Source organism: Centruroides sculpturatus, unplaced genomic scaffold, assembly GCF_000671375.1.
Source record: "Centruroides sculpturatus isolate CEXI.00-Female unplaced genomic scaffold, Cexi_2.0 scaffold1096, whole genome shotgun sequence".
NCBI lineage: Eukaryota > Metazoa > Arthropoda > Arachnida > Scorpiones > Buthidae > Centruroides > Centruroides sculpturatus.
The window spans coordinates 154,803-180,175 of record NW_019385525.1 but is presented as its reverse complement, the minus strand read 5'-3'; the positions used below and the strand labels follow the sequence as shown (position 1 = coordinate 180,175).

The 25,373-nt window shown below is 31.7% G+C and overlaps 1 protein-coding gene across 2 annotated transcripts; it reads right to left on the bottom strand.

Annotated features, from left to right (window-relative positions):
* Positions 1 to 55: 55 nt before the first annotated feature.
* Positions 56 to 25,373, bottom strand: LOC111639812 (DNA topoisomerase 2-binding protein 1-A-like). Of its 2 annotated transcripts, none has more exons than XM_023385762.1 (3): positions 24,922 to 25,176; positions 15,143 to 15,603; positions 56 to 4,471 (listed from the first exon to the last, which is right to left on the bottom strand). In XM_023385762.1, exons 1-3 carry the CDS (start codon positions 25,011 to 25,013, stop codon positions 672 to 674), a joined length of 4,353 nt encoding a protein of 1,450 aa, XP_023241530.1. In that variant the 5' UTR covers positions 25,014 to 25,176; the 3' UTR covers positions 56 to 671. The 2 variants fall into 2 exon arrangements, with proteins under 2 accessions (XP_023241530.1, XP_023241531.1); XM_023385763.1 differs by lacking the exon at positions 24,922 to 25,176 and adding an exon at positions 25,219 to 25,373 and having other exon boundaries at positions 57 to 4,471.

Sequence of the window (25,373 nt, the reverse complement as noted above, 5' to 3'; positions counted from 1 at the left end):
GCTGCTCGTTAAACTCAACGGTTTGTGCAATATCCGCTATTGGTCTAGATTCGACCAATCCTGTCGCGACACGAGTCGGCGATTATACGACCCTCTTTTAGCATGTTTATACGAATACGATCGCAATTTCTTCGCCGTATTATATGAACTCGTTTTATAGGGAGGTTACTGTATTTTGGGTTATCCAGATCTAGTGAAACTATTATCTTTGCAGCCTGAGTCACAAAAATTCAATGTCTCAGCTTTATTTTCTGATGTCAGTGCATTGAGATTTTGTTTATATTATGGACTTCAGAATTTTATGAACAATGTAACTGAAGCAAATTTTAAAATTTTATCAATTCTGGGTATGAAAATTCTCACGTAATCTTAAAATACTTAAGAAAAAATAAAAAAGATTCTTTAATATATTCATATTTTTAAATATATCTTTAAAAAAATACAAATTACTGTTTAAAAATATACATTTTATTACTGCTATGAAATATAAACTTATATACACTATCACATAAATATTGTATCTCAAAATTATAAATACAATTTTATGAGTATTTACACCGAGTAATTATTGATAGTATGTAATTCATAAAAAAAACAATTTATACCGTACATTATTTTTAACAAATGTCAGAAAGGAATTCTACATATATATAGAATTTTTTAAAATTTAATCACCTCTCATATTGGTATTTCTTATTAGGTTGTTCACTACCTTCCAATTTTCTTTTCTTGTTTGCATGTTTTTCCAATAGTTGTTTAACTTGGGGAATTAAAAATTTTTCTTCTGAAGGTGGATTTATTTCTACCAAATAAAAAGCTATATATTCTGGTTTTAAACAATTTACTCCAGAAGATACTAGTGATTCTAAATCAACTTTGTTTAACTCTTCTTTAGATACCTCAATAAATGCATGTGTGACATTATTCATATCTTCCTCTGGTTTAATGATCTCAGCTCCACCACTTTCTAATATTCTTTTGTAAGTTGAAGATTTTTGTTTATCAGCAATAATTAAAACTTTCCACTCTCTGAAAGCACCATACCTGTCAAGTTTATTTTGTTTACTTATTTTAATTCTCCAACGACGAGGACACATTGCCACTTTATTGTATTTTTCTTGAAGAGCATATTCAAAAGTCTGAGTTGTAGTGCCACCCCATTCATATATTTCTTCATCAACAAAACAACCAGCCTGTGCACAAGACTCTACATATGATTTATGGAGTACCCATAATCCTGATGCAACACTGGCTAAAAATTTCTCATTCTTCAAAGGCTGACCAAGAATTAAATGTGTTGTTGTATTATCAAAAGTTCTAGTATCTAAAACAATGCCTCCAATATTTCTTAGGATTTCAGAATAATGTGCTTTTTCATTTTCTGTAAAACCAGAAAACATGAATCTTTTGTTTTGGATAATCTGTTCATCAGGATTATGCTGTAAATTATTAATACTGTTGTCATCACTGGGATTTTTCATATGAACTGTGCGCGCAAATGTTTCATTTTCATCTGAATTTTTTGTTTCATTTCCAACATTAATACTAGGAGGACTAAATGATTCGGTACCAAGATTGGCTTGATTAATATGATCTGCTAATTTTTCTCTTTCACTTCTGCCAGTAGGATCATCCCATGTAATTGGTACACTTTGGGTAAAAGCTTCTAATGGTAGCACTTCATTTTTGTTCTCCCAAATATTTTTATTAATTTTATTTATTCTTTCTTTCTCAGAAACATGGACTTGTTTTTTTAAATTATGATTGTATACATTAAAATTTATCTGCTTAGAATTTGGACTTGGAGAAGAGTGAATATTTTCTGTTTTACGTTTACTAGCATTTAACAATTCTTCAAGTTCTCTACTTATGTCTTTCTCATTTTCTTGTTCAGGAGTGAAATTATTTAATGCTTTTGATTCTCCATCGACAACATCTTTTTTTATATCTAACTCAACTTGATTTGGATTATTAGGATATGATAGTCTTTTTGAAGTTTTTTCATCTTGACAATTTAATTTTTTTACAGAAATCTGCCCCAAAAGTGAAAGTCTTGGATTATAAGTTGGTGAAAATTGACTCTCATCAACTAGTGCATGAGCATCGCGACATGCATATATCCATTCAATTGAGACAATTTTTTTACCTTGTTCTTGAGCAGTCTTAAAATCACGAGCTGAACTAGATTTCCCCTGATAAACAAAATGAGTGCAATCAGAACTATAACTCCATCTAAAATTACCACCTAGAGAATGAACTATCTTATTTAATTCTCCTTGTTTATTACTAAGTTTTTTTGAAACACACAAAACTACACCTTTTAAAGGTTTATTATTATTTTTATCTTGTTCACAATCACTTCCTGTTTTATCCAGATCTTCAACCCCAATGGTTCTCAAAGCTGCAGATATCTTTTCTGCAAAAAGATCCTGAATAGGCAAACTTTTCTTTCTGTCTTTACTATCACTATTAATAGGGCTGTTTAACATTGATAAAACTGAGTTTACTTCATAATCAGGATGGTAAACTTCATTTGAATCAAGAAATTTTGAAGATGTGGATGATTCATTTGTAATATTTAATGACTTTATTATATTATTTTTTTGAATTGGTTCTTCAAGCTTTTTATCTTGGACAGGATTAGATATGATATCATTATCTTGTTCAATCACAGATATATCATCTTTTGAATCTATTTCTTTTTGATTTGCATCAATAAGTGTATTAACTAATTGGTTATTTTCTAAAATACTTCTTGTGACAGTAATGGATGTTTTGTCATATTTTGATACTGACTCTTGCAGATCAAGCAAGTAATCAACTTCATTTACTCTCTTACCCATTTTAATACATTCAAATAACCATTCTTTTGTAACTGCTGGAATATTCCACTTTTTAGATGCTTCATATTTACTACCTTCTGAGACAGCAACAATCAAATGTGTATTTGGTAACAATCCATGTTTTTTGTTTGCTTTCCGAACAAAACATTCTTGAGTACATGACCCCATGTTTTCAGCTAATTCCATTAAACCATCACGTTCAGCTCCAGTATACTGACTAAATGATATTACACAACCTTTCAGAATTTCAGAATTAATGTTTAATGGTTTACATAAGGGATGGAAATCAAACTGAAGTAATTTTTCTTTTTCAATACACATTTGAATCCAGTAATTAGTTACTATATTTACTGCACTAAAATTAACTGATGTTCCGATTAGTGGAACAATATGTAAATCTGCTTTTGAATTTACTTTTGCAATTTTTCCTCCAGCAGATTGAAACATCTCAGAAAGTAACATAGAATCTTTTGGTTGAAACCCAGAAATATGAGCAGTAAACTCAGAAAAAAATTGCATTTCTGATTTATTTCTGTTTTCGCTTTTTAATTTATCAGATTTTATAGTTTTATCATCATCACTTGGTAAATACTGATTAATTATGTCAGAAAAACTATTATCAATGTTTGTAGAAATGTTTCTACAATTATTTGGCTGTTGAGTTTCATTATGATGTGATGCTAAATGTTCTACACTTTCTATTTTTGAAGATATTTGTGGACTTAAAGTAATATTTTTAATGTATCTATAAGGTTCTTCATCAAGTAATGTATGTTCTTTATAACAATTAACAAGCCACAAATAGGATACAACATGGCATTTCATTCCTTTTTCCTCAATGAATCTTAAAATATTATCATCTTTTTCTCCTAAAACAGAATGAGTAACACTTTCATTTAGTTTATTAAATCTCATTCCTCCTCCCGCATTAATGATTTTATATAATTTTTCTAATCGTAATCCACTAAATCCACTGACATAAATTCTACAACCATCAAGAAATTGTCCAACTTTTAAAATATCATTAAATTCGTCTAATATATTAAAAGAATTATTTGCTGGAGCAATAGTCACAGAATTAATATTTGTAGTCTCTTCCAGGCGACTTTCAAGGCAGGAAATAGTGTTATCATATATTGTACTACAGTTTATATTTTTCATTTTTTCTATTAAATTTCCTTTTTCAGGTGTAGAAGTATAAATATTTTGAACTGAACCATCATCTAACTGATACAGTTTTTCATCTTTACAAAAACCAGCATTTAAACTATCATATAACCAATTCAATTTTACACATTTAATTTTCCAAGCTTTAGCAAATTTATACTTTTCACCCTTTGGTTCCATTAGGATTAAATGTGTTACTTCTTTTGCTCTCATTGCTCCTGAATATTTACCACCATTCTTTTCAATACATTGCTGTATATTTTTTCTTTCTTCATTTGTCAACTGTGACACAGTAACACTAAGACCGTAAAATGGAGGACACAAATATTTCTTGTAAATTTCATTAGTTGCATGAATTTGCTGATATTGACCATTATCCCAACAATCATGTATCCAGTCAATCTTCATTATTGGTAATCCAAAACTGACAGCAACATTATATTTAGTAGAACTAACACTCCCTGGAATGAATAAAATTTTAATATATTAATCTATTCTAATTCCAAATATTTTAACTAGAATATAAATATTTTAAGCAGAAAATTATGTTAAGAAATCTTCTAATTACTTGGCTTTGCATCATTAGCGATCAAAATATAAACACAAAGCTAAGTTTTTGCAAAGTTGCTAGATCAGGAATTATTATTCTAATTTCAATTTTATAATAAAGTTAAAGTGAATTAACAATAAATTAAATAAATAAAAATTAACAATAAAAATAAAAATAATTCCACACAATGATTGCAATACTGCTTCAATATAACTTTTGATACCTTTGAACATGTGTGACTATCTGGATGTGTCTGTGAATCTTTCTTAATAAAAATACTATAATTGGGCAGCAGTTTGAAAAAATTGTATACCTATAAATTCCCACTGTTGTCTGTCCATCTGTCTTTCCTTAATCTCGAGAATGGAGTTAGATAGATGAAAAATGAAACCAGATATGGAAATCTAGGAGCAGGAACTCCCAATTAACTATCTACAAACTAATGATGCAAGTGGAAGTCACATTATTTCAATTCAAAAATTTTCCCTGAAAAGTGTTAGACAGATTCAAATGTTCAAAAATATTGAACAATATTGTATCGAAATATCTATTGAGTGAAATGGATTTAAAAAGGCAGTGTTGGATCATTTGCCTAAACATTACACAAAATGGAATAAAATTCCATGCATGAGTACAGGCATGTGCCACAGGTCCTATGATAACTAAATATTATAATGCTGGTTTGTAAAAGGCCTGCAAAGCTGCTGACAGAGAAAGTTCCTCCCTGTAATTAATACACATGCTTAAAACAGGTTCTTGTTCCTTTCCCATTCATCTGTTTAGTATCATGAACAATGATTCAATCTATGATCTGACTCATCTGTCACAACAAGAAGGTGAACACAGAAGCTATTACAGTAGAGTGTTGTTTATCCGAAAGCTGATCAATCGAAACGTCAGTTAACCAAAAGCGTTCCAGTCAGACTGTGTCGTGCTGAATCAAACATTTTTGATACTAGATTAACTTCTACAGTATAATTTTTTTGTTTTTATATTTTTCAATATATTTATTTTGTTTGTACAAAATAAAGAAATAATTTTTAATGATACAATAGCCACAATTATTATTATAAAAATTTTTGTTAGGCTTAACATCGACGAAAATTCAATGCGAAGCGACACGCAACGGAGAAAAATTTCAACATGGAATAGGTTAATGTATTTTTTTGTGCATAATCGGTTATCTGAAAAATAAGTTATCTGAACAACCCCAGTCCCCAATTGATTCGGATAAACACCGCTCTACTGTACAGTACATGTGCTTTCAGTATGCATTTGGTACAAGTATACGTGCTGACCATTTTCAGAAGTCACAAATGTCTTTCTGCAGCTACATCTCTGGCTCCTTTTTATAGATGTCAATCTTCTGAATGAGTGACATTTTTCTGTCATTGGCTTTTTCCAATGCAAATAGCAACAAATCAAGTGTCACTTTGTCTGAGAGTCTATTTGCAAATCATGTCATTTTGTACATTAAATTCATAATGACGACAATTTTGGTCTTTCTCTGAAGGTCACTCATTATTTTCCATCTTTATTCTGTTTGTTATTTTAACCATGACAGATGTCATCATCAGGTCCTCAAAATTGGGAAAAATTTTCCTAACCTTGATTATATAAACCTTTCAACCTTTGACAAAGTCATCAGTGTTTCTTTCACAACTATGTTATTTTTCTGTAAATTTTTTTTTCACAACAGTTTTGGTTTTGAAAAATGCATTGCTGTTAATGAACATTCATTTTTTTTCTTTTATGGTAATCACTCCTCCATAGAGGGATTACCATTCATAATTTGTAAATATACCAATCAGTGTAAGTAGTGGCAAGCGTTTGTGATCTTGCCCTCAGGACGATGATGCTTCACCTACTTTTGCATTTCAAAGAAGTGTGACTGCAATTCGTCTACACCTATTTGACATAAGTAAAACCTAGGGGTATTTGCCTACTGGTCTCAGACTCCTACGAGCATAATTGTATGAGGTTTGCATTGGCATTACCTATTGTTAAGTCTGTACTGTTTCTGACATTTGCTGACTTGCTGACTCCTGCACAAGTTCTTCTGCTTGATATGGGGGATGGAGGTTAATATTTCATCTCAGGAGTCTAAATTTCCTAACCATGGCTGTTCTGAAGTATGTGGTATGATCCAAAAGTTCGGGGACTGCAGTAATCTATGACAACAAAAGCATGTATTTGAAGTTACAGAGTATGAAATGACTACCAAACCACCCCTCCGTGTTCAGGTTGGTTTTGCCCATGTCATGTGATTAAACTGCGAGCACTGCTGTTTTCTTCCAGAGATAGTTACCTTTGTTCTGCGACATAATAAAAATGGAGTTTCAAGAACAGCGCTGCAACATTAAATTTTGTGAGCGTTTAGATAAAACACCTACAGAGACTTTAAAATTGCTAAGGTGTACAGTGATTCTACCACAGCAAAATCGAAGGTATACAAATGGCATCAGCATTTTAAAGAGGACCGAGAATCTATCGCAGACGATGAACACACTGGCCAACCTTCGACTTCATGGAATGAGGAAAATGTTGAGTTGGTCTGTCAATGTGTTCGCAAAGATCGTTGCCAAACCCTTGAAAAATCGCTGTGGCTATTCACTTATCAAAGACTAGTTGCCAGCATATTTTAACGGAAAATCTTAACATGCACCAAGTGTCTCAGCACATTGTCCCTCGGCTTTTGACTTCTGAACAAAAGGAAGAATGAACGAGAATATTGGGTGATTTAATTGACAAAGCCGATAAGGATCCAGCTTTTTTGAACCACATCATAACAAGTGATGAAATGTGGTGTTATTTATTTGATATTCAATCAAAACACACTTCTTTAACTTGGAAATCATCCTCCTCACCATAATCAAAGAAATTCCAGCAAGATCAGAGCAAAGGGAAAGTCATGATGGAGGTATTTTTTAATTCCCAAGGAATTGTTCATTCAGAATTTATTCCCGAAGGCAGAACAGTAAACAAGGAGCATTATCTAGACATTTTACATCGTTTGAGGGAATTCATTCGTCGTAAACGGCTGCAGATCTGGCGAAGTGGAGACTGGTACCTTCTGCATGACAACACACCTGCACATTGGTCCCAAATGATCACACAGTTTCTCACCAAAACTCAAATTAATGTGCTTCCACACCAGACTAGCTCCATATGATTTCTATTTGTTTCCATCAATGAAAAAGCATTTGCAGAGACACCATTTTGTGTCATCAGATGAGGTGAGAGCAGCATCACAGGAGGCCTTACAGGAGGTTTCAAAAAATGGCTTCCAGAAGTTATATTGATATGAGCGCTGGCAAAAGTGTATCTATCATCACCCAAAGTGATTACTTTGAAGGTGGTTGTGCATCGACAATATAAACTTTTTAAGGTAAGGAATTTTATGCTAAGTCCCCGAACTTTTGGATCGTACTATGTAGAAGGTTGCTCACATGTTCCTCTCTTCAGTCTCCGCATTTACTGAAGTAGGAACAGTAAACTCCACTTGTGCCAATGATGGTTTTAGTCGATTTACACGTACAGTACATGCATCATCTTTTTCCCTGTGTATGGGGTCTGTTCAAAAAATAACCAAACTTTTTGAATTGGGCGGAAATGGAATGTCCTAGCATCGTGTTGTTGGCAACACTATGTTTGTGATAACCTACTAAGCTGCTTTTTTCAGACTGTTGATATCTCGTTTCATTCAAAAAACAATAACACGGAACAATAACAATAACAATTCATAGTGATTTATGCAATGTGCAATTCATGGGAGCAACAATACAACATAAAGTTTTGCATAAAACTAGGGAAAACTTTTAGAGAAACATTTCAACTTTTGAATCAAGCTTACAGAGGCAATGCTCTAGGTTGTACAGTGTTACGAATGGTTTACCCAATTCAAAAGTGGTTGTCAATTAGTTGAAGATGTCCCTCAACCAGGAAGGCCTTTCAACCTCAACTGATGACACTTATGTTCAGAAAATCAAGGATCTGGTGCCTGTAAATCGTCATCTGACTGACAGAGAGAGAACTTGCAGAAGAGGTTGGGATCTCAATAGGGTTGTGCCATGACATTTTAATAGAAAAATTGAACATGCATTGAGTTTCAGCAAAATTTGTTCCTTGTTTGATAAACTAACTGCAAAAGGAAAATCAAGAGGGCATTTGCCTGGAACTCCTTCAACAAGTCAATGATGATGAAACATTCATGCAAAGGATCATAATGAGTGGTAAGAGTTGGGTTAAGGGCTAAGATATTGAGACAAAAGTTCAATCATCACAATGGATTGACAAGGGTGATCCCTTGCCAACCCACTGTGATGATTGAACACATGATGCCAACACTGTGATGATTGAACACATGTGATGCCAACACCCGAAAAAAGCACAACAATCTCGATCCAATGTCACAGTGATAATCACTGTTCTTTTCGATTTCAATGGAATTGTGCAGTTTGAATTTTTGCCTCAAGGTCAAATAGTCAGCCATCAGTACTATGCAGGTGTTTTGAAACAGTTGCGTGAAAAAATTTGCAAAAAAGACCAGAATTGTGGGGAGATAATTTATGGTTCCTTCACTATGACAATGCATTCAGCCTTGTCAATTCACTAGTTTTGAGACAATAATCAAATGACAGTCCTCCCCAGCCTCCCTACTCACCAAACCTGGCTCCCTATAATTTTTTCTCGTTTCCAAAATTAAAATCAGTGCTGAAAGAATGCCATTTTGACAGCTGATGACATTAAAACAAATTTTCCACAAGCATTAAAGGACATTCTGAAAGAAGTTTACCAGGACTGCTTTGCAAAGTGGCAACATCACTGGGATAAGTATGTGAATAAGGGAGGGGATACTTTGAACGAGACAAGGACTAATAACCTGTAACTTGAAGAATAAAAATTAAAAAAGTAAAGTTTGGTTATTTTTAAACAACCTTGTATATATGTTTAATTATAAAATCTAAAGGACTAGTCTCTGACATAATTCTATAGGATCATGACCGTCTAAGCACTAACTTTTTTCCAAACCTGGCATTATTGCTGTTTCATTTACAAATATCTGTCGCCTACTAAAAATTTTTAGGGTTTATATTTGAGCTGATGATACAACTTCCTATCATTAGTAGCCTTTACTGAATATTGTTGTGCTGATTTGTAAGCAGCAGCTAGTTATAACCTAAGCTCACATGCATAATTTTTGTACTTTATTTTATTTGGTTCTATATATCAAATAGATATGTAGGATCACGTCCTTAGAAAAGATAGAATGGCAGTTTATTAATCAAAGCATGCACTGTCGTGTTTTAGACAGAGGGCATAAGAGACCATTTCATCCCAATTATGCTGGTCTTTGTCAGCATTTAAGCTGTTTTTTTTTCCTGGATATATTTTTTTTTAAATCTATTTATAAAGGTAAAATAGGACCAAGGGCCTGGTCATCTCTCTGGTTATGTTACTATGTATTAATTTGTTTTACATTGGGAGAAATTGTATTCAACAAGGCATTACTATAATACCTATTCAAGAAAGGACAACTGGTACCAATTGTCCTTTCTTGAATAGATATTATAAGTAACAATAAGTACAGTAATTCATCCAGTCTCCACAGATGCTTTATTTTGTGACTGAGTTCTTACTTAATTTTATTTTGATTGCTATGGGTGTTTGGTACAGCTATGTCAATGATGTATGATTTTTTTGTTTGTCAATGAATATGATATCCAATCTATTGTGATGGATTGTTTTGTCTATGATTATAACTCAGCCATAGTATATTTTGTGTATTTTTTCCAATGATTGTCTGTGCATATTTGTAGTATGATTCTTGAATATGTAGTAGGTTATGTTTGTGCATAATCTTCTGATTACATTTGCTATTTGGTTATATCAATGTAAGTAATCAGTATTTTAAAGAAATAATGGAGATGATAGATACAAGAAAGACTTAATTAGTCACTTTGTGTTAAAAACTTACAACCTGATGTAATGTATAGTTTTGTGGCATTTCCTACAAGTGTCATCTGTGAGTGTTGCATCTTTTAAAATGTGTTTCCTGTGGTTTCTTGTATTTATTGGTCTTTTTTGGCAATCATAAATGCTTCCATCTCTCTAAAGAGGAATCCCAGAGCCAACTAGCAGTTTGGTGCAGTTCCAATCAACATCCTGGTTGGGATCATTAGGGTGCCTACCATGGTGCTCCTTTTGGATCCAGGATGTTGAAGTCTGTTTTTAGTCAGAATAAACAATGTGGGCATATTTCTATCACGTATCATCATTTTTCATTTTCACATGAATCTGAAGGTTCCATTGCTGCTCATGAGGTGATATTGAAGTCAGTAATATTAGAATAATGGCATTTTTTGATATTGTTTGCAATTTTAATAAACTTTTATGATTAGTGCTTTGAAAATGCATCCAAAATGTAACTGTAAATCTAGCAGTAGAAATAAATTCAAGAAGTTTTGCTCTTTTACCTGTAAAACTGAAGTGGAAATTATAAACTAAGTGCATTAGTTTGAAAAAAAAACAAAACCAGCATTTTAAACACCCCATTACTAAGCAATAGCAAGCAGATAAATGAGCATAATGTATTCTATTAAGTACAATGAAAGATCAAATACTAACAATAAGTCGTTACTGTGTACAAATGTACAATACTTTCTAGGTTAGTTTTCAAACTTTATGACAAAAACTCAGGAACTTAAACTGTTCATAAGTAGGGGAATACCGGAATATTGTTAGATTTATGTCATTGTTGTCTAGATTTGGTATACTGCTTTTGTCTGCAGAATTATAGCTTTGAGTAATTGTGACTATTTCTTATTTTAAAAAAAAGCTCTTGCATTATCTGTATCTGTTAGCAGTAAAGATTTACTTTATCTGTGCAGCCTTATTCTTCATTAAAGGAAGAATCAGCTTTTTTAAGAATGACTTATGATTAGAATTTGTTGTGCTTGGTTAATGTTATTCATGTTTTCTTTGGTGGTTGCTCTAGTCCAGGGGTGGCCAACAGTTTTTGCCCCAGGGCCAAATTGGAAAGAAAACTTTTTTCACGAGCCAAACCAGAGGCTGCCCTAGGAAGATTTTGAGGTAGTGCGAGATCTCATTGTGGTGTCACCCCGAAGAGACTAAAATGTACATAGAGATTACAGATACATTTTTCATATTATCATGCTTTATCAATGTTCTACGCTGTACAGTGATACCCCGAACTTACATGATAGGTGGGACCGAGCGATAACCGCGTAAGTCGGGGTTAATTCCCAATTTGTGTAAAATCCAAGTCGGATGTATGTAAGCTAATAAATGTTCTCGTTAATCTTATCTCGTCTTTTGATTTGTTCATGGTTAGAAGAAATCACCACATAAAGTCTCTCAAGTCTCCGTAGATATAACAAACACAGAAATAAATAACACAAAATAAATTGTGGCTATGTGTTGATTCCGCGCGACACGGCTGAACATGTAAGCCGAACAATAGTGTGGAGGGATTGAGTAATCGAGAGTTGTCTGGTGCTCAAACAAAAGACGAATCGACGAAATTTGAAAATCACATAACTCCAGGTTCGCATAAGTCGGGGTAGCATAAGTCGAGGTATTACTGTACTTAAGAGATTTGTAATGGAGGGTTAACTCTAAACGCACAGTGAGTTGTTGACCTTTTTTTTCTTTTTTTAGGCATCAGAATTTTTTATCAAGCTATTTGGACTTCAGTAGCTAATGTTGAAAGATTAATTGTGGGCTGCATAAATTCATTAGACGAGCCATATGTTGGCTATGCCTGCTCTAGTCTGTATGTCTAATGCATAAATTCAAATGATTGTCAATACTGAACAATATATGGGTTGATTGTTTTAGAAGTGTTTTGCATTCAACTATGTTGTTAGTATTTAATTTAAAAAGTTAAAAGTTTTGTTAGTCTTTGTTTTATTTGTGGCCTGTTGAAATCCTAAATATACATAGACTTTGCCTTCATCAATGATGTATCCATTTTTTAGTATAAAATCATCTTTTTCTTAAGAATTCTTTTTTTAAAGGAATATTCTGCAGTCGTCCAGGCCAAAAACCAAGTGAATGTCAATGGATTAAGTGTATGTAACTTCCAAATGATGATTTAACTGTGCTTGTGTAGATGTATGGAATTTTATGTTGTCCATGTACGTAAGATATGTTAAGTACTGTGTTTGATGTTGTAGCTGTAGTTTTTTGTTGTTTAATCTGATCAAGGAGGCATACTGTAGAAAAGTTCCCAACCTTTTCTACAGTATGCCTCCTTGATCAGGGCTTGAATGCAACATTGCCTCCCTGGAATATGCATGTGTTTATTGCTCTATATTCAGTATTTATTTGTTTTTCATTACAAACTAAATAATATCAGTAAAGTTTGATTGAAAATATGAAGGAAAAATACAACTGCACTATTAAAAATACAAATATACCTACCAACAGCACTTTGCACAAATAAAATGTATAATATCTGTATATAGTGTACAACCAGGAATTTATTTCTTCTGAATAAAGTTATAATAATGTAAATTTAAAAAATTGTTTTCCATATTTTCACAAACTGTAAACATAAATGTAAAATTTGAGCTTGTTTTGAATTGCACAAAATGATTGATGTTTAGTTCTAAATCTGTCAGACCCATATGCAGGTCATTTTACTGCCAGAGCTACAGCTTTCACTTGAGTTACAAGGCCATTATTCTTCCCTGTCATAGCTGCAGTACCATTGATGCAAAAACCTGTACAATCAATCTAAGTCAAGCCTTCAGCACAGACAAATTCACTAACTAAGCAAATATGTCTTCACCTGAAGTTGTTGTTAGGATCATTTTACAAATTTCTGTGGCTAATCTCATATAATATATAAGCTGAGCCTGTGAAGAAATATTGATTGATTCATCAAGTTGCAACATAAATATTTGACTTTATTTTATTTGTTGAATTATTAATAACTGCATTTTCAAATCTGTAGTCAAGTCATCGATTTGCCACGAAACTGTATTATTTGACAGTGGAATAGTTCGTAATGCCTTTGCAGATGCCTCTCCATTCATAATGTGACACAATTCTAAAACTGCTGGAAGCAACAAATTCTCAGCAATACTGTGCAATTTCTTACATTTAGCAATTTTCATACACACTATATAAGAAGCTTTCAATACTTCCTGAAATACCATAGCTTCTTTTGACATTACAGTCTTCTGCCATTTCAATTCCATCTCTTTTCAAACAAAAAACTCTTGATCCTTGTCTACATAATTTTCATGCACTGTTTCAAGATATCTTTTAAGGCTGTCATTGGTGAGAACTTGAGACAAATGACACACTGGGGCTGTAGAAGCCACATTTGCTACAAAAACAACAAAATTCTGAACTTTATATAACTTGTGTCATATTGTCTGCACTTTTTCTTTTCTTTATTATTTACTATTATTAGGTTCACTTTGGTCTGCAAATTCTGCAGACCAAAGAGAATCTACAGTATGCCTCCTTGAGTGTACCTCCAAATAGTGGTCCATTCTAAACATCAAGACAGTTTAGTTTAGTTAGTAGATTAAGTAAAATATATGGTAACAGTCCTAATGATCATTATTTATGTGATGAAGAAAAGAAATAAGAGAGTGATGGAAAAACATCATTTGCTACCACATTGTATTTGTCCATTTTTATTCACACACACTTACTTGTCAGTCATACACTGAATAACATTGTGTGTATCAGCTCATGCCTCCTCTGAAGGTGTTCCGCGCCTCCCTTGGGAGGAATGCCTCACTGCTTGGAAACCACTGGTTTAACTGAGTTCAAGGCAAACAGAATCAGATTGGATTGAAGAATTCCACCTGAATAATGCCTTGCCATATGTGTTGTGAAGCCTGAGGTGTAATGTGGTACATTTTGTTTTCTGTAAATGTTATGAGTGTTAGGAATATTTTTTATAGATGTAATAATCATAAAAGTGCAAGATGGTGTTGAATTCCTTCTTATAATCTATGTATGCCAAATGTCAGTTTCTGTGTTATTTGTGAATGACAGAATCTATAAGTGTTTTTCTCCTGTCATGTGTGGTTTCTATGACAACTGTTTTGTTGCTCTGTGAGAATAATGTGTCATTCTATGTAATGGTATATATTGTTTGTTATGCCTGAAAAGAGTATTTTGTATGGTGTAGGAAGGCATATGATTGGTTGAAGGACAATATAAATTGTGTAAGGTCCCTGTGTTTTTGGATTTCAAGTATGTGATGTCCTATGTAAGAAATTTTGACATGTCTTCTGGATTGGGTGCATAAAATGTTTGACTAGTTCCTGATGCAGAGATATAATTTTTAGTACCAGAAAATGTAAATATTGTTTACACCAGATGTCTTACAAACTGTATGTTTGATTTTATACTGCACTTTGTATGTCATATATGTTTATTTTGACACAACATACTTGGTGTTTATTAACTTATTATTACTTTCAATACTTAATGCAGTTTAGATGGTTTCATCTCAAATATTCTGTTTTTTCAAAAGATAAAATCTAAATGTTTTCAAAATGTTTATCTAGAAATATCTGTTAAATATACTCACCAACTACTAAATGTGTCACACTTTTGGTAAGGTCTTTATTAAAATAGCCACCCATAAGTTCTATTTTTTTAGATATTTCTTCTCGAACCTTTTTATCAACATTTGAAGTCGTAACAATTACTTTCCTCATTGACACACTATATACCGGATATGATCTGTAGGGAAGAGATTGATTTGTTTGTATGCATTCAAGAATACATAATGGTCCTAAAATTCGGCATTTTAATGATACTAAATGTTTATATGCCTTTCCTTCAAATGGATCAATAATAAACAATTTTGATGGCTGTTCTGTTAACTGGAGACATTCTGTTTCTGTAATCCAAAGAGGATCAAAGCTATTACTTTGCATTGCTCCAAATGCAGCTTTCATAATTTCAGTAGTTTTCTCAAGTCCACCTTCTGGGATGACAAATCTTATTTCATAAGATCTACTATCATTATTTTCTGACATGGTTACTCTGTAATGATTTATAAATATCAAACATTATTTTATATTTTTATATGTAATTTATATTAATATTTATTATTAAAAAAGCACACATTAATTTTACAATTTTTAAAATTTTATATTTTATTATATTCTAAAACTCATTCCTGTTATTATGGATATCTAAACAAAATCATTTGAGATATAAAAAAATTTCACCAAGGAAAATATTATGAAAATTTAGATTACAGTCAAACTTTTTTCTTAAGAGATTTTTTTTGGTAAAGATAAGTGTTAAGTTCAATTTATTATTTTATTTTGTGTGAATTTATTATTTTATTATGTGATATAAATTCATTTCAATGTTTTGAGGTATAAAACTTAATGGAAATTGTCATGTGACTCAGGAGTGTATTTTGTAATTCCTTAAAAATGTGGGGTGAAACTTTCCTGCCTAAAACAAGGGAATAAAGGAATAAGTATATTCAGGATTCCTACTCAAATTTTTGTTTTAAATTCTATGACTTTCCCTGACTAACTTTGTAAAATTCAGTGACCATCACATCCCTTATACCCTATTTACACTATACATTTTAAGCAGGATTAATATTTAAGCAGAATTAAGTTAAGTCACATTGCCGAAAACAAGATTAACTACTCGTTCACACTAGGTAATTAAAGCAAATTATTCACTTAGCCTTTAAGCGGGTGCACTAAATATTACATTTTAAATAAAATTTTGCTCATTTTTGATAAATCATCATAAATTAATTTATATTTAGTAATTTAAAATACAAATAGCTTATTTAAAATACATAAAACATTAGTTAGAAATCATTAACATTCATTATCAGTGATGTCATTGTCATTGGCAGCACAATTCTCTCACTATTATCATCTAAATGACAAAACTGTGATAAGAATGGATTCTGGACAGAAATTTATATTATTATTATTTAAATTTCTTGTACTGAAGCAGTGTATACATGTTAACAGGGAGAGTATCATTAACAAAATCATTGAAATGGCGACGATGAGCAAAAGAAAAGGCTCATAGTCGCCATTTCAAAGATTTTGTTAAACTGATTGAAAACATTAATATTTAGTTTCATTGCTGGATTTGTTAAAGGTGTGTTTTTTTTCTTGTAAAAGAAAAGACGTGTGCTTAACTATGATTTGTTCTACGCTTCCACCATTTTTTTAAACTTGTGGCAGACTTCAAGGAAAGCTTGAAGCAATTTAAGCTTGTCTGAGAAAGAGATTTAAGCTGAGCCAGTTGTTTGTAGTCAAACTGGTTTAACGTTAAGTCAGTTTTGTTCATGTTTCATACCTTATACTACGTTCGCACACAATCCACGACTCACTTCGATCTCGATTTACCTACAATCTGGATTGTGACTGTCGCTAGTCGAACCTTGTGCTGTTCGCACAGGCAGTCCGCTCGAGAAGAACCTGGCTATTACACGCGATCATAAAACTGACGTAACTACGCGGTAAGTCACAAACACCAACAAACAAAATGGAAGTTTTGGTTAGAAATAAATACTTTTTCTTGCCATACATATAATAATAGACAGATGTCGTCATCTCTCCAGATGTCTTTTTTAGTTCTCTGTTGATAGCCCAACACGTGTTCTGCAGCCATCCTGTATTTTCTCACGTGCGTGGGATTGTGGGATCTCTCTTATGACTGGATCTAGTTTCAAGAACTCTCTCCAGTCGATCGCGATTGAACCTCGTTTCAGTTGAGATTGAAACAGTCGAGAGCGTTTGCACCACGGAACAGTCTCTGATTTTAGTCACAATCTAGATTGAAATGCTCGGTGCAAACGGGGTATTAAGCTGACTTTGTTATTTAAGCTAGCTTAAAGTATACAGTGTGAATAGGGTGTTACGGTATGGTATATTAACAAAATAAAATATCTCAACTTACTACGCACATACACTATTGCTTCTCTAACTTTTTAACTGATTATTTTTTCTAATTAACAGTTATACCGTATTGACTCATGTATAAGACGATCTCACATATAGCACAAGGTGTGACTTTAAAGATCAAAATAAAAAAAATTACATTTATTAATACAATTCTAATTTTATTTCGTTTAATTACAAATAAAATATCAAATGCATATAAATGCACACATTGTGCTGCAAAAATTACTTTTAAACTTTAAGGAAAAATCTTGAAAATCGACAACATAATTTGTTCACGTGAAACTAGAATTGGAACCTTTTTTGCCAATTATTAACAGTTGAATCCACTCTCTGTTGATTACACTTAAGAGTTTCTCTGAATTCTGATTTCCAAATAATCATCTGTTTTCAAGTGGAATGGATTAAAATTTATATCAGGCTCCCATGTGATTTTGGAATTTCAATTTGGAATTCAATTCAAAAGCTTTGCTTTTCCTATTGCTATTTATCTTTACTCCTGACAATACACAAAAACGATCCAAATGACCCACATAAAATAGTTTTGTTTTTAAACATCATAGCATCCAGTAAAAAATGGGAATGCACAGTTCACAAAAATTATTGCAAAAACACAAAGAATTCTTTGCTTGCACGTATAGGATGACCTTTGTTTTTGAAGCAGTGAAAAATGAATAAAAACCTTGCCTTATATGTAAGTAAATACAGTATATTTTTTATAATCGATGAATTAGTAAAATTAAAAATAAGAAAGAATTATGGCATATCTTCTCTACATAAAACTAAAATGTTTTATTTAAAAAATAATAATAATTTATTCTGTTATTAACTCATAACTGTAAAACTTCATGGCTTTGAAAAAAAAGCCATTATTATTATTAAAAAATTCTGTATAATCCATGTACAAAAGTATAAATTCATTAAATTTGTCCCTTAATCAATTTTCCAAGCTTCATAAAATATTAATAAACTGGGAAAAATGTTTCAGAAATCAGAAATTGTTTTCTTATGCAATCACAAAATTATAAAATAAACAATGATAAATAATATCACTTAAATTACTATGAAGTTATTTATCATTTTTGGTTCTTTATCATCATTTTTTTTTCATCAGTTCAATTAACACCTCCCCATCAAATTAAAAGTGTAAATTGTGAAAGATAGAGTATTAAAATATTTGAAAATTTTTTTATCAATGTTAGATTATTAAAAGTATTAGATTTTTCTCTCAAACTTATAATACTGCATAATTGATATGTTGTATGCTTGTATATTTTGTGCGCTATAATTTTGGAGGAATTTTGTGTATGTTTGGCTGAAATTTTGGATCCTGAAAATATTCTGCACCCACTTTTCATAAGTTGCATTGTACCACAATACTTCTTGCTGCTTACTGTTAGTAAACAAAATAAACAAGGCAACTAAGGAAACAAATTCCCTGTTTTTCTATGACTTTTTCTGAACACTAATGAAAATCCCTGACTTTCCAGGTTTGTAGGAACCCTGTATATTCTTTTGTGTGGCTGATCAGTACTGACCAGAGTGCCACATGGTGAGTGTCATGCTTTGTTGAGTGTTGGGTGCCTGAGTGTTGCCCACAGTGTGAATAAAATAAAGTTTTGTTTTGTGTTACAATTGTTATGAAGTTGTGTACTTTTATTGAGAAGCATAAACGAGAATATGTTAAAACATTTTTCAATAAGCTTGGTGCTTGAAAACAAAAGGTAGAAAACAATACAGATAAAAATCTTCTGGATACTTATTTTAAGCATATCCAAAAGATTTTTACCTGTCAATCAGCAGCCATCACTGAGCATCAACTGAACGCATTCAATATCCCATTAGTACTGTAAAATCATTATAACAAGTTTTAATTCATATAAATTTAAGCTTTAGTTATTCTGGATAGCATTTAAATAAAAATTATTTGTTTTGATGCAGTTTTATCCTTAAAAGCATAAAATTAAACAATAAAAATTAAAAGTAAAATAGCTCTATGAAGAACCCCAAGAACGTCAGCCTATTGGTCAGGAAGTTGTGTCTACACCTTACTGATATCAAGGGCAACTTAAGTTTAAAATTTGAACTTTCTAGACCCATTATTTTTTCTCTAGGAACATCTTCAGTGCCAAATGAAAAAAAAAAATCACACCTAACTGATGTTAAAAACGTGTTTATTAAAAATTACAAGTACTTTTGAAGACATAAAACCTTCATCATCAAGCAAATATCAAACACAAACTTTAAATACAAGAATATACAGTCGATCCCCCTATAACGCGGGTTCATATAATGCGGATTCGTATATCACAGCAAAAAAATTGTGACTGTATTCGTATAAAGACACTAAAAGAGACTCATAACATGCGGTAAAACGTCATTGCCAACTCGTGTCGCGACAGGATTGGTCATATCTGGACCAATAGTGGACGAGCAGCCGAACTACTTACACGCTACAGAGAGTTTAGGCGGGTAAGTTGAGTTTACTATCGTCTGTACAGTATATAAATTAGGTACTGTAAGTCTAATACAGTACTGTAATTTTATACATTTCTTGTGAAAAAAACATTTCTTATTCAATGGCCATAAAAATTATTTCTATTAATGATGTCTCCAAAGTTCAACGAATTTTTCGCAGAAAAATAACTTATCAGAAAACATGCTCGCCGTTTCTTTCGTTTTTTTTCAGTTTTAAGTATTTTTTATGTTTAATTACATTAATATCAAAAATTGCTCTAGGCTTAAGGAGTTAAGGATTCCTACAATGTGAAATTCTTATAAAGTGGAATGTATCTACCGCGTTATAGGGGGGTCGACTGTATGTTGGTATTCCAACCTCGTGCCTTCACTGAATTTAAAAAAAAAAAGTTGCATTTATGTTCTTATGTTTAAAGTTTGTGTTCGATTTTTGTCTAATAATGAAGGCCATGTCTTTGAAAGTACTCGCAATATTGAATAAATACAGTAAGACCCGCTTAATGCAGGGGATGCGTTCCTAGATGACAAAGCATTAAGCGAGGTCATTTTAACATAGAGTAAATAAGGGGAACATGCAACCAAAAATAAATAAACAAATTTTACTTTAGTTATTTATTAAAGTTATTTTTCATATTAAAGTTATTAATATTAAGTTATTTTTATTAATTTAAAGTTATTTTTCATATTAATTTGCACAATAATATATGTTAAAAAACACAAACATATGCACACAAAAATATAAAGTTCATTTTTTGTGATGAAGATCCTGATTTTATTGCAAAAACACAAGAATTTCAGAAAAGTCATGAAGTTTCATTTGTCACTTTTTTCTTTTCTTAAGCAAATATCAGTAGCAGAAGATCACATCCAAAATGTCTCATTTCGCTTTTGCACTCCTTTCAAAATCTGGATCATTGGCTACAATTTGATCAACAATTTTGCTTATCTTACCAAACTTTTACTAAGGAAATCTGTAGAGAAATTCTTTGGGTTCTTTATTTTCAGAATCTCTATTTTCCAGTTCCAAATGAATTCCTTGTTCTGCCAGTTCTTGAAGGTCATCGTTAGTAAGACTCTTGCCAGAAACCTGCTGTAACTCCTGAATATCCTGCTCATCTACATCTCCTATCAGTTATCAAACTGATAGATGTTATCCTGCTGTATTGGTGAGGTTGACTTCGGTCAACCTAATGATACAGCAATAGGCTTTTCTTGTTGAGAATTCTTGGATACCTTCAGCTGTAACTTCTTCCACACTTCATTCGTGCATTAATTAGTTAATTCTTGCCAAGTCAAGCCGATATTGCCCATGGCATCCGTGATGTTATATTTTTCCAAAATTGCACCAAACAAACATAGATTTAAAGAAAGTACACTTTTTTGCCACTTTTTTCTGATTGGTTCATGTTGGTAAATAATCATATTATATACGAATCAATAAAATGCTACGATAATTTAAATTGGCATAAATTTTGAGCTTTCAGGCTTTGAGCAGACTGTGTTATATCAAATCAGCATTAAGTAAGGCAGCGTTAAGCGGGGTCTTACTGTACATGTTTTTAATGATGATTTGATGTGATTTCTCTTCCATATTTCCATATAACATTCCCAGCCTAAAGTGAAAATTGTTTTTGTCAAAAAAAAAAAAAAAAAGAAAGAAAATGCAGCTTTTTTTTTTTGGAAATTTTTGCACTTTTCACTGCTTATATTTCAGCAACCCATTTATAGAAAAATCTGAAATTTTGCACATTACCTAAGAAATCAATTATCTTTTGAATGAGATATTCACAATCACTTTAAGCCTTTGGAGATCAGAAAAATCAACTCTGATTCCTGTATATATAGTCAGTGACTTTTTACTTGGCATAGAGTCACTGCCATGATTCTGTAGGCTACATAACACTTTGTAACAATGTACTGTACACAAGAAACAAATTTTTGAATTATAAAACAATAATATCATAAAGTACTCAGCAAATCATACATATACATATAACTAACACCTTATTCTTGCCGAGAAATATAAATTTATTCCAAACATTACTATTCCAAATTTTACGATTCCAGTGGGAGCATTTTTAAAAGACCCTTTCTTGATGTTTGCTTCATACTTCCTAACCATTCCCAGAATTGCGCTTTTTCGGTAACCTAGGTTCCTTGGATCTGCATTTTCTAGACATTGGTATTAAATTCAAAAAAGGCCACCTGTTCACTAGCGTTTTTATTAAACCATCCCACAGCCCATTGTATATTCCCTCCCAATCTAAGGATCCGTATAAATATAAAATTGCAGCCTTCAGAGCTTTAATAAGAAGAGCATTTTTGTATTGTGAAACAATACTAGACAGGAATAAAGAAATAAATAGAATAATAAGCATCGCCAAGACCCTAGGTTACCAAAAAAGCGCAATTCTGGGAATGGTTAGGAAGTATGAAGCGAACATCAAGAAAGGGTCTTTTAAAAATGCTCCCACTGGAATCATAAACTTTACATATAATGAAAGTATGAATAGTGTTATGAAAGAGATTGCTTGCAGAAAAGGTTTGAGGATGCTTACAAAAAGGGCCCCTAATTTATACAAAATCCTCAGGAATGATAAGGATGATATAAAGTCGGAAGAGAAAGCAGGGGTTTATAGAATACCTTATGAAAATATACAATTGGGCGTTAAAAAAGACTACATTGGAGTAACCACCAGGAGTTTAGGACTTAGAATCAAGGAGCATGGTTATAATATCAGAAAGGAGTCTAATGCAACAATTTTGTCCCAAATGGCGCAAACACCAGGATCTGTAGTCAAATGGAATGAGGCAACCATCATAAAACCTTTATCTTCTCCATCTTTGGTGTTGACAGCGGAAAAGTTGCAGATTTATAGGAGTAAAATACAGGAAGGCTGTTTAAATGCGAGGGATGCAGAAAGTCTTCCCTCTGCATGGAAATTTATAGTTAAGAAGTTTAATAAGAGCTCTAACCAGTCATAATAACTGTATTACTTAATACTTCTATGTACATTTTTTTACATTTTATATTTTTGTTTTATGTTACTCCATTGGATATTTAATATTTTAATTTTATTTTTATCTTATTCTGTTGCTTAGTTAATGTTTAATTTTGAATTTTGTATTCCATTGATGGAATCCTTTAATTCGAATATGGCTCTAAACCTGACGATGACCTGTAAATCAGGTTGAAAATGTTTGTTTGGAATAAATTTATATTTCTCGGCAAGAATAAGGTGTTAGTTATATGTATATGAATTATAAAACATTTAACAAAATTTGAATACTGACATTCTTACCAAATGCAGGAGTTATATCAAATTAAATGGCAGTTGGTAAAACTGTGGATTTATGAGCAATGTTTTGTAAACGATAATTGTGAAATGAAAATTTTTATTATACAACATTTATTCTATTTTACATATTAAAATTTATGCACCTTATTTTTTTTTTTTTAATTTAGAAATTAATATATATTATCTTATCCATTGTTATCTTTTTTTAGTGGTCAGTTAAACATTTTGATAAATGTTTTCAGACATTGCCTATATCTATCTTCTGATTGAAAGTAGAATGAAGAATTTCAAAATTCCTTTCTTTTCACTTGCATAGTAATGTTTCCATTAAGTGACATAAGTGCATTTTCTAGCCTTGTTTTTAGTTTGTAATACCAAGGATCTAGACATATGGTACCTTTTCCATTTATAAGATTAGCATATGTGAAAATAGAGATGAATAGATCTTCCATTGTCCTTACTGGAAACAGGCAGATATTATTATACAGCATAACAGTAACTACCTAGTAAGTACAGTGCAAGAGCTGGTCATCTCTACCTCCACATATAATAACCTCATAAATAATTAAAAAGGGAGTGTATATCTAGCTCTTTGGATTTGGATGGTATCACAAAGAACTTTAAAAACAAGGACAGAAAATGCACTTACCTTGCTTGTAATGATAACCCTATGACACAAGTGCAAAGAAAAGAATTTTGAAATCTTTTGTTCTACATGTTGATCTGAAGATGAATAAAGGCAATATCCAAAATGTTTATAAAAATGTTTTAACTGACCTTTAAAAAATAATAACAATATTTTTTATTTTTAATCTCTGACTTTAATTTTACATCAAAAATACAATACTATAAGAAAAATTTGTGTATACCTTAATACAATTAAACTCCTAAAACTATTTTGTATTATGAGAAGCACCACAATTCTTAAAACAGCTAAGAATTAAAGATTTGCTCATTTTGCTTTACAAATATTTTTTAATTTCTTTATAAGCCATCAACAATGCTGCCAATCCTTGTTTAAAATTCAAACTATGTCCTATGACTGAATCAATGTTTAAGAAATAGTAAAGTTGCATGACCTCTGTATTCTTTGTTTATTATAGTGAGTGACAGTGTTGGCTTTTCAATTTCAATTTACATTGACTAACTGCCACTTCATTGCCTTCATTTTGAATAAATTTCTTTGGTTAATGTTATAGTTCATCATATGGCTTCAATTTGGAGATTCTCTGCCTTCTAAATACTTTACATGTTAAATAAAACATAAATTTAAATTTTGAAATATTGTACATCTACAGATTAAAGAGGGATTCAGCTAAATCTTCTATTATATTATTCAACTAATTATTGAAATATGTATATTACAAAATGTAATATACATATTTCCTATATACATATATATATATGAATTTATCTTTGTATTCATCAGTGTCAATATACACATATATCAGGATGACAAGGCCAATGAAATGAGTATGAAAAATTTTCCGTTGTTGGGTTTTAAGTAAATTTAAAAAATAAAGCATATGTGTTGTGTAAAATACTTGTTTCTATTCCTAATTTCTGTAGTGAGGTATAAGATGAAAATACATTGGGGAGACAATCTACTGACATAAAAATATTGAAGGATATGTCACCTCTCTGTTATGGATCCACATCCATAGTAATTAGGCCTATTTAATTCTGTTCTTTCTAAGAAAGCTCCTATTAAACATATATCCAAATACATAACTGCCTATCTTGAATCAAAAGCTTTCAGACTACACCAGAAATCAGAGAAAAAGAGGCTCAATTCAAGCTCCGAATGACGCGATTGGGACTTTAACACAGTTGTAGAGCATATTGATATGAACAATTACATAAAAGTAACTTCTACCGAAACTATTATTCTAAGAAATTCAAAATCAAATGTAGTAAATTCAAGTTGCACTTACTCTAAATTTAGTTTTTAAAATCCTGAATATTAATCCAAGTTAGGTATAATATGGAATTTTAAAGAAAATCAATTTCGTATATGCAGTAGAAACAAGATATATGTTTTCACATTATAAAACATACGAATCTAACCGCCATTAATTTCGCTACTCAT

Excerpts from the sequence above, each read along its gene's own strand:
- LOC111639812 (XM_023385762.1), bottom strand. The coding sequence starts at position 25,013 with ATGTATTTGGATATATGTTTAATAGGAGCTTTCTTAGAAAGAACAGAA. Across the intron at positions 15,604-24,921 it reads TGTGGATCCATAACAGAGAG|AGTAACCATGTCAGAAAATA; the intron begins GTGACATATCCT and ends AAATCATTACAG. Across the intron at positions 4,472-15,142 it reads TGTGACACATTTAGTAGTTG|GGAGTGTTAGTTCTACTAAA; the intron begins GTGAGTATATTT and ends TATTCATTCCAG.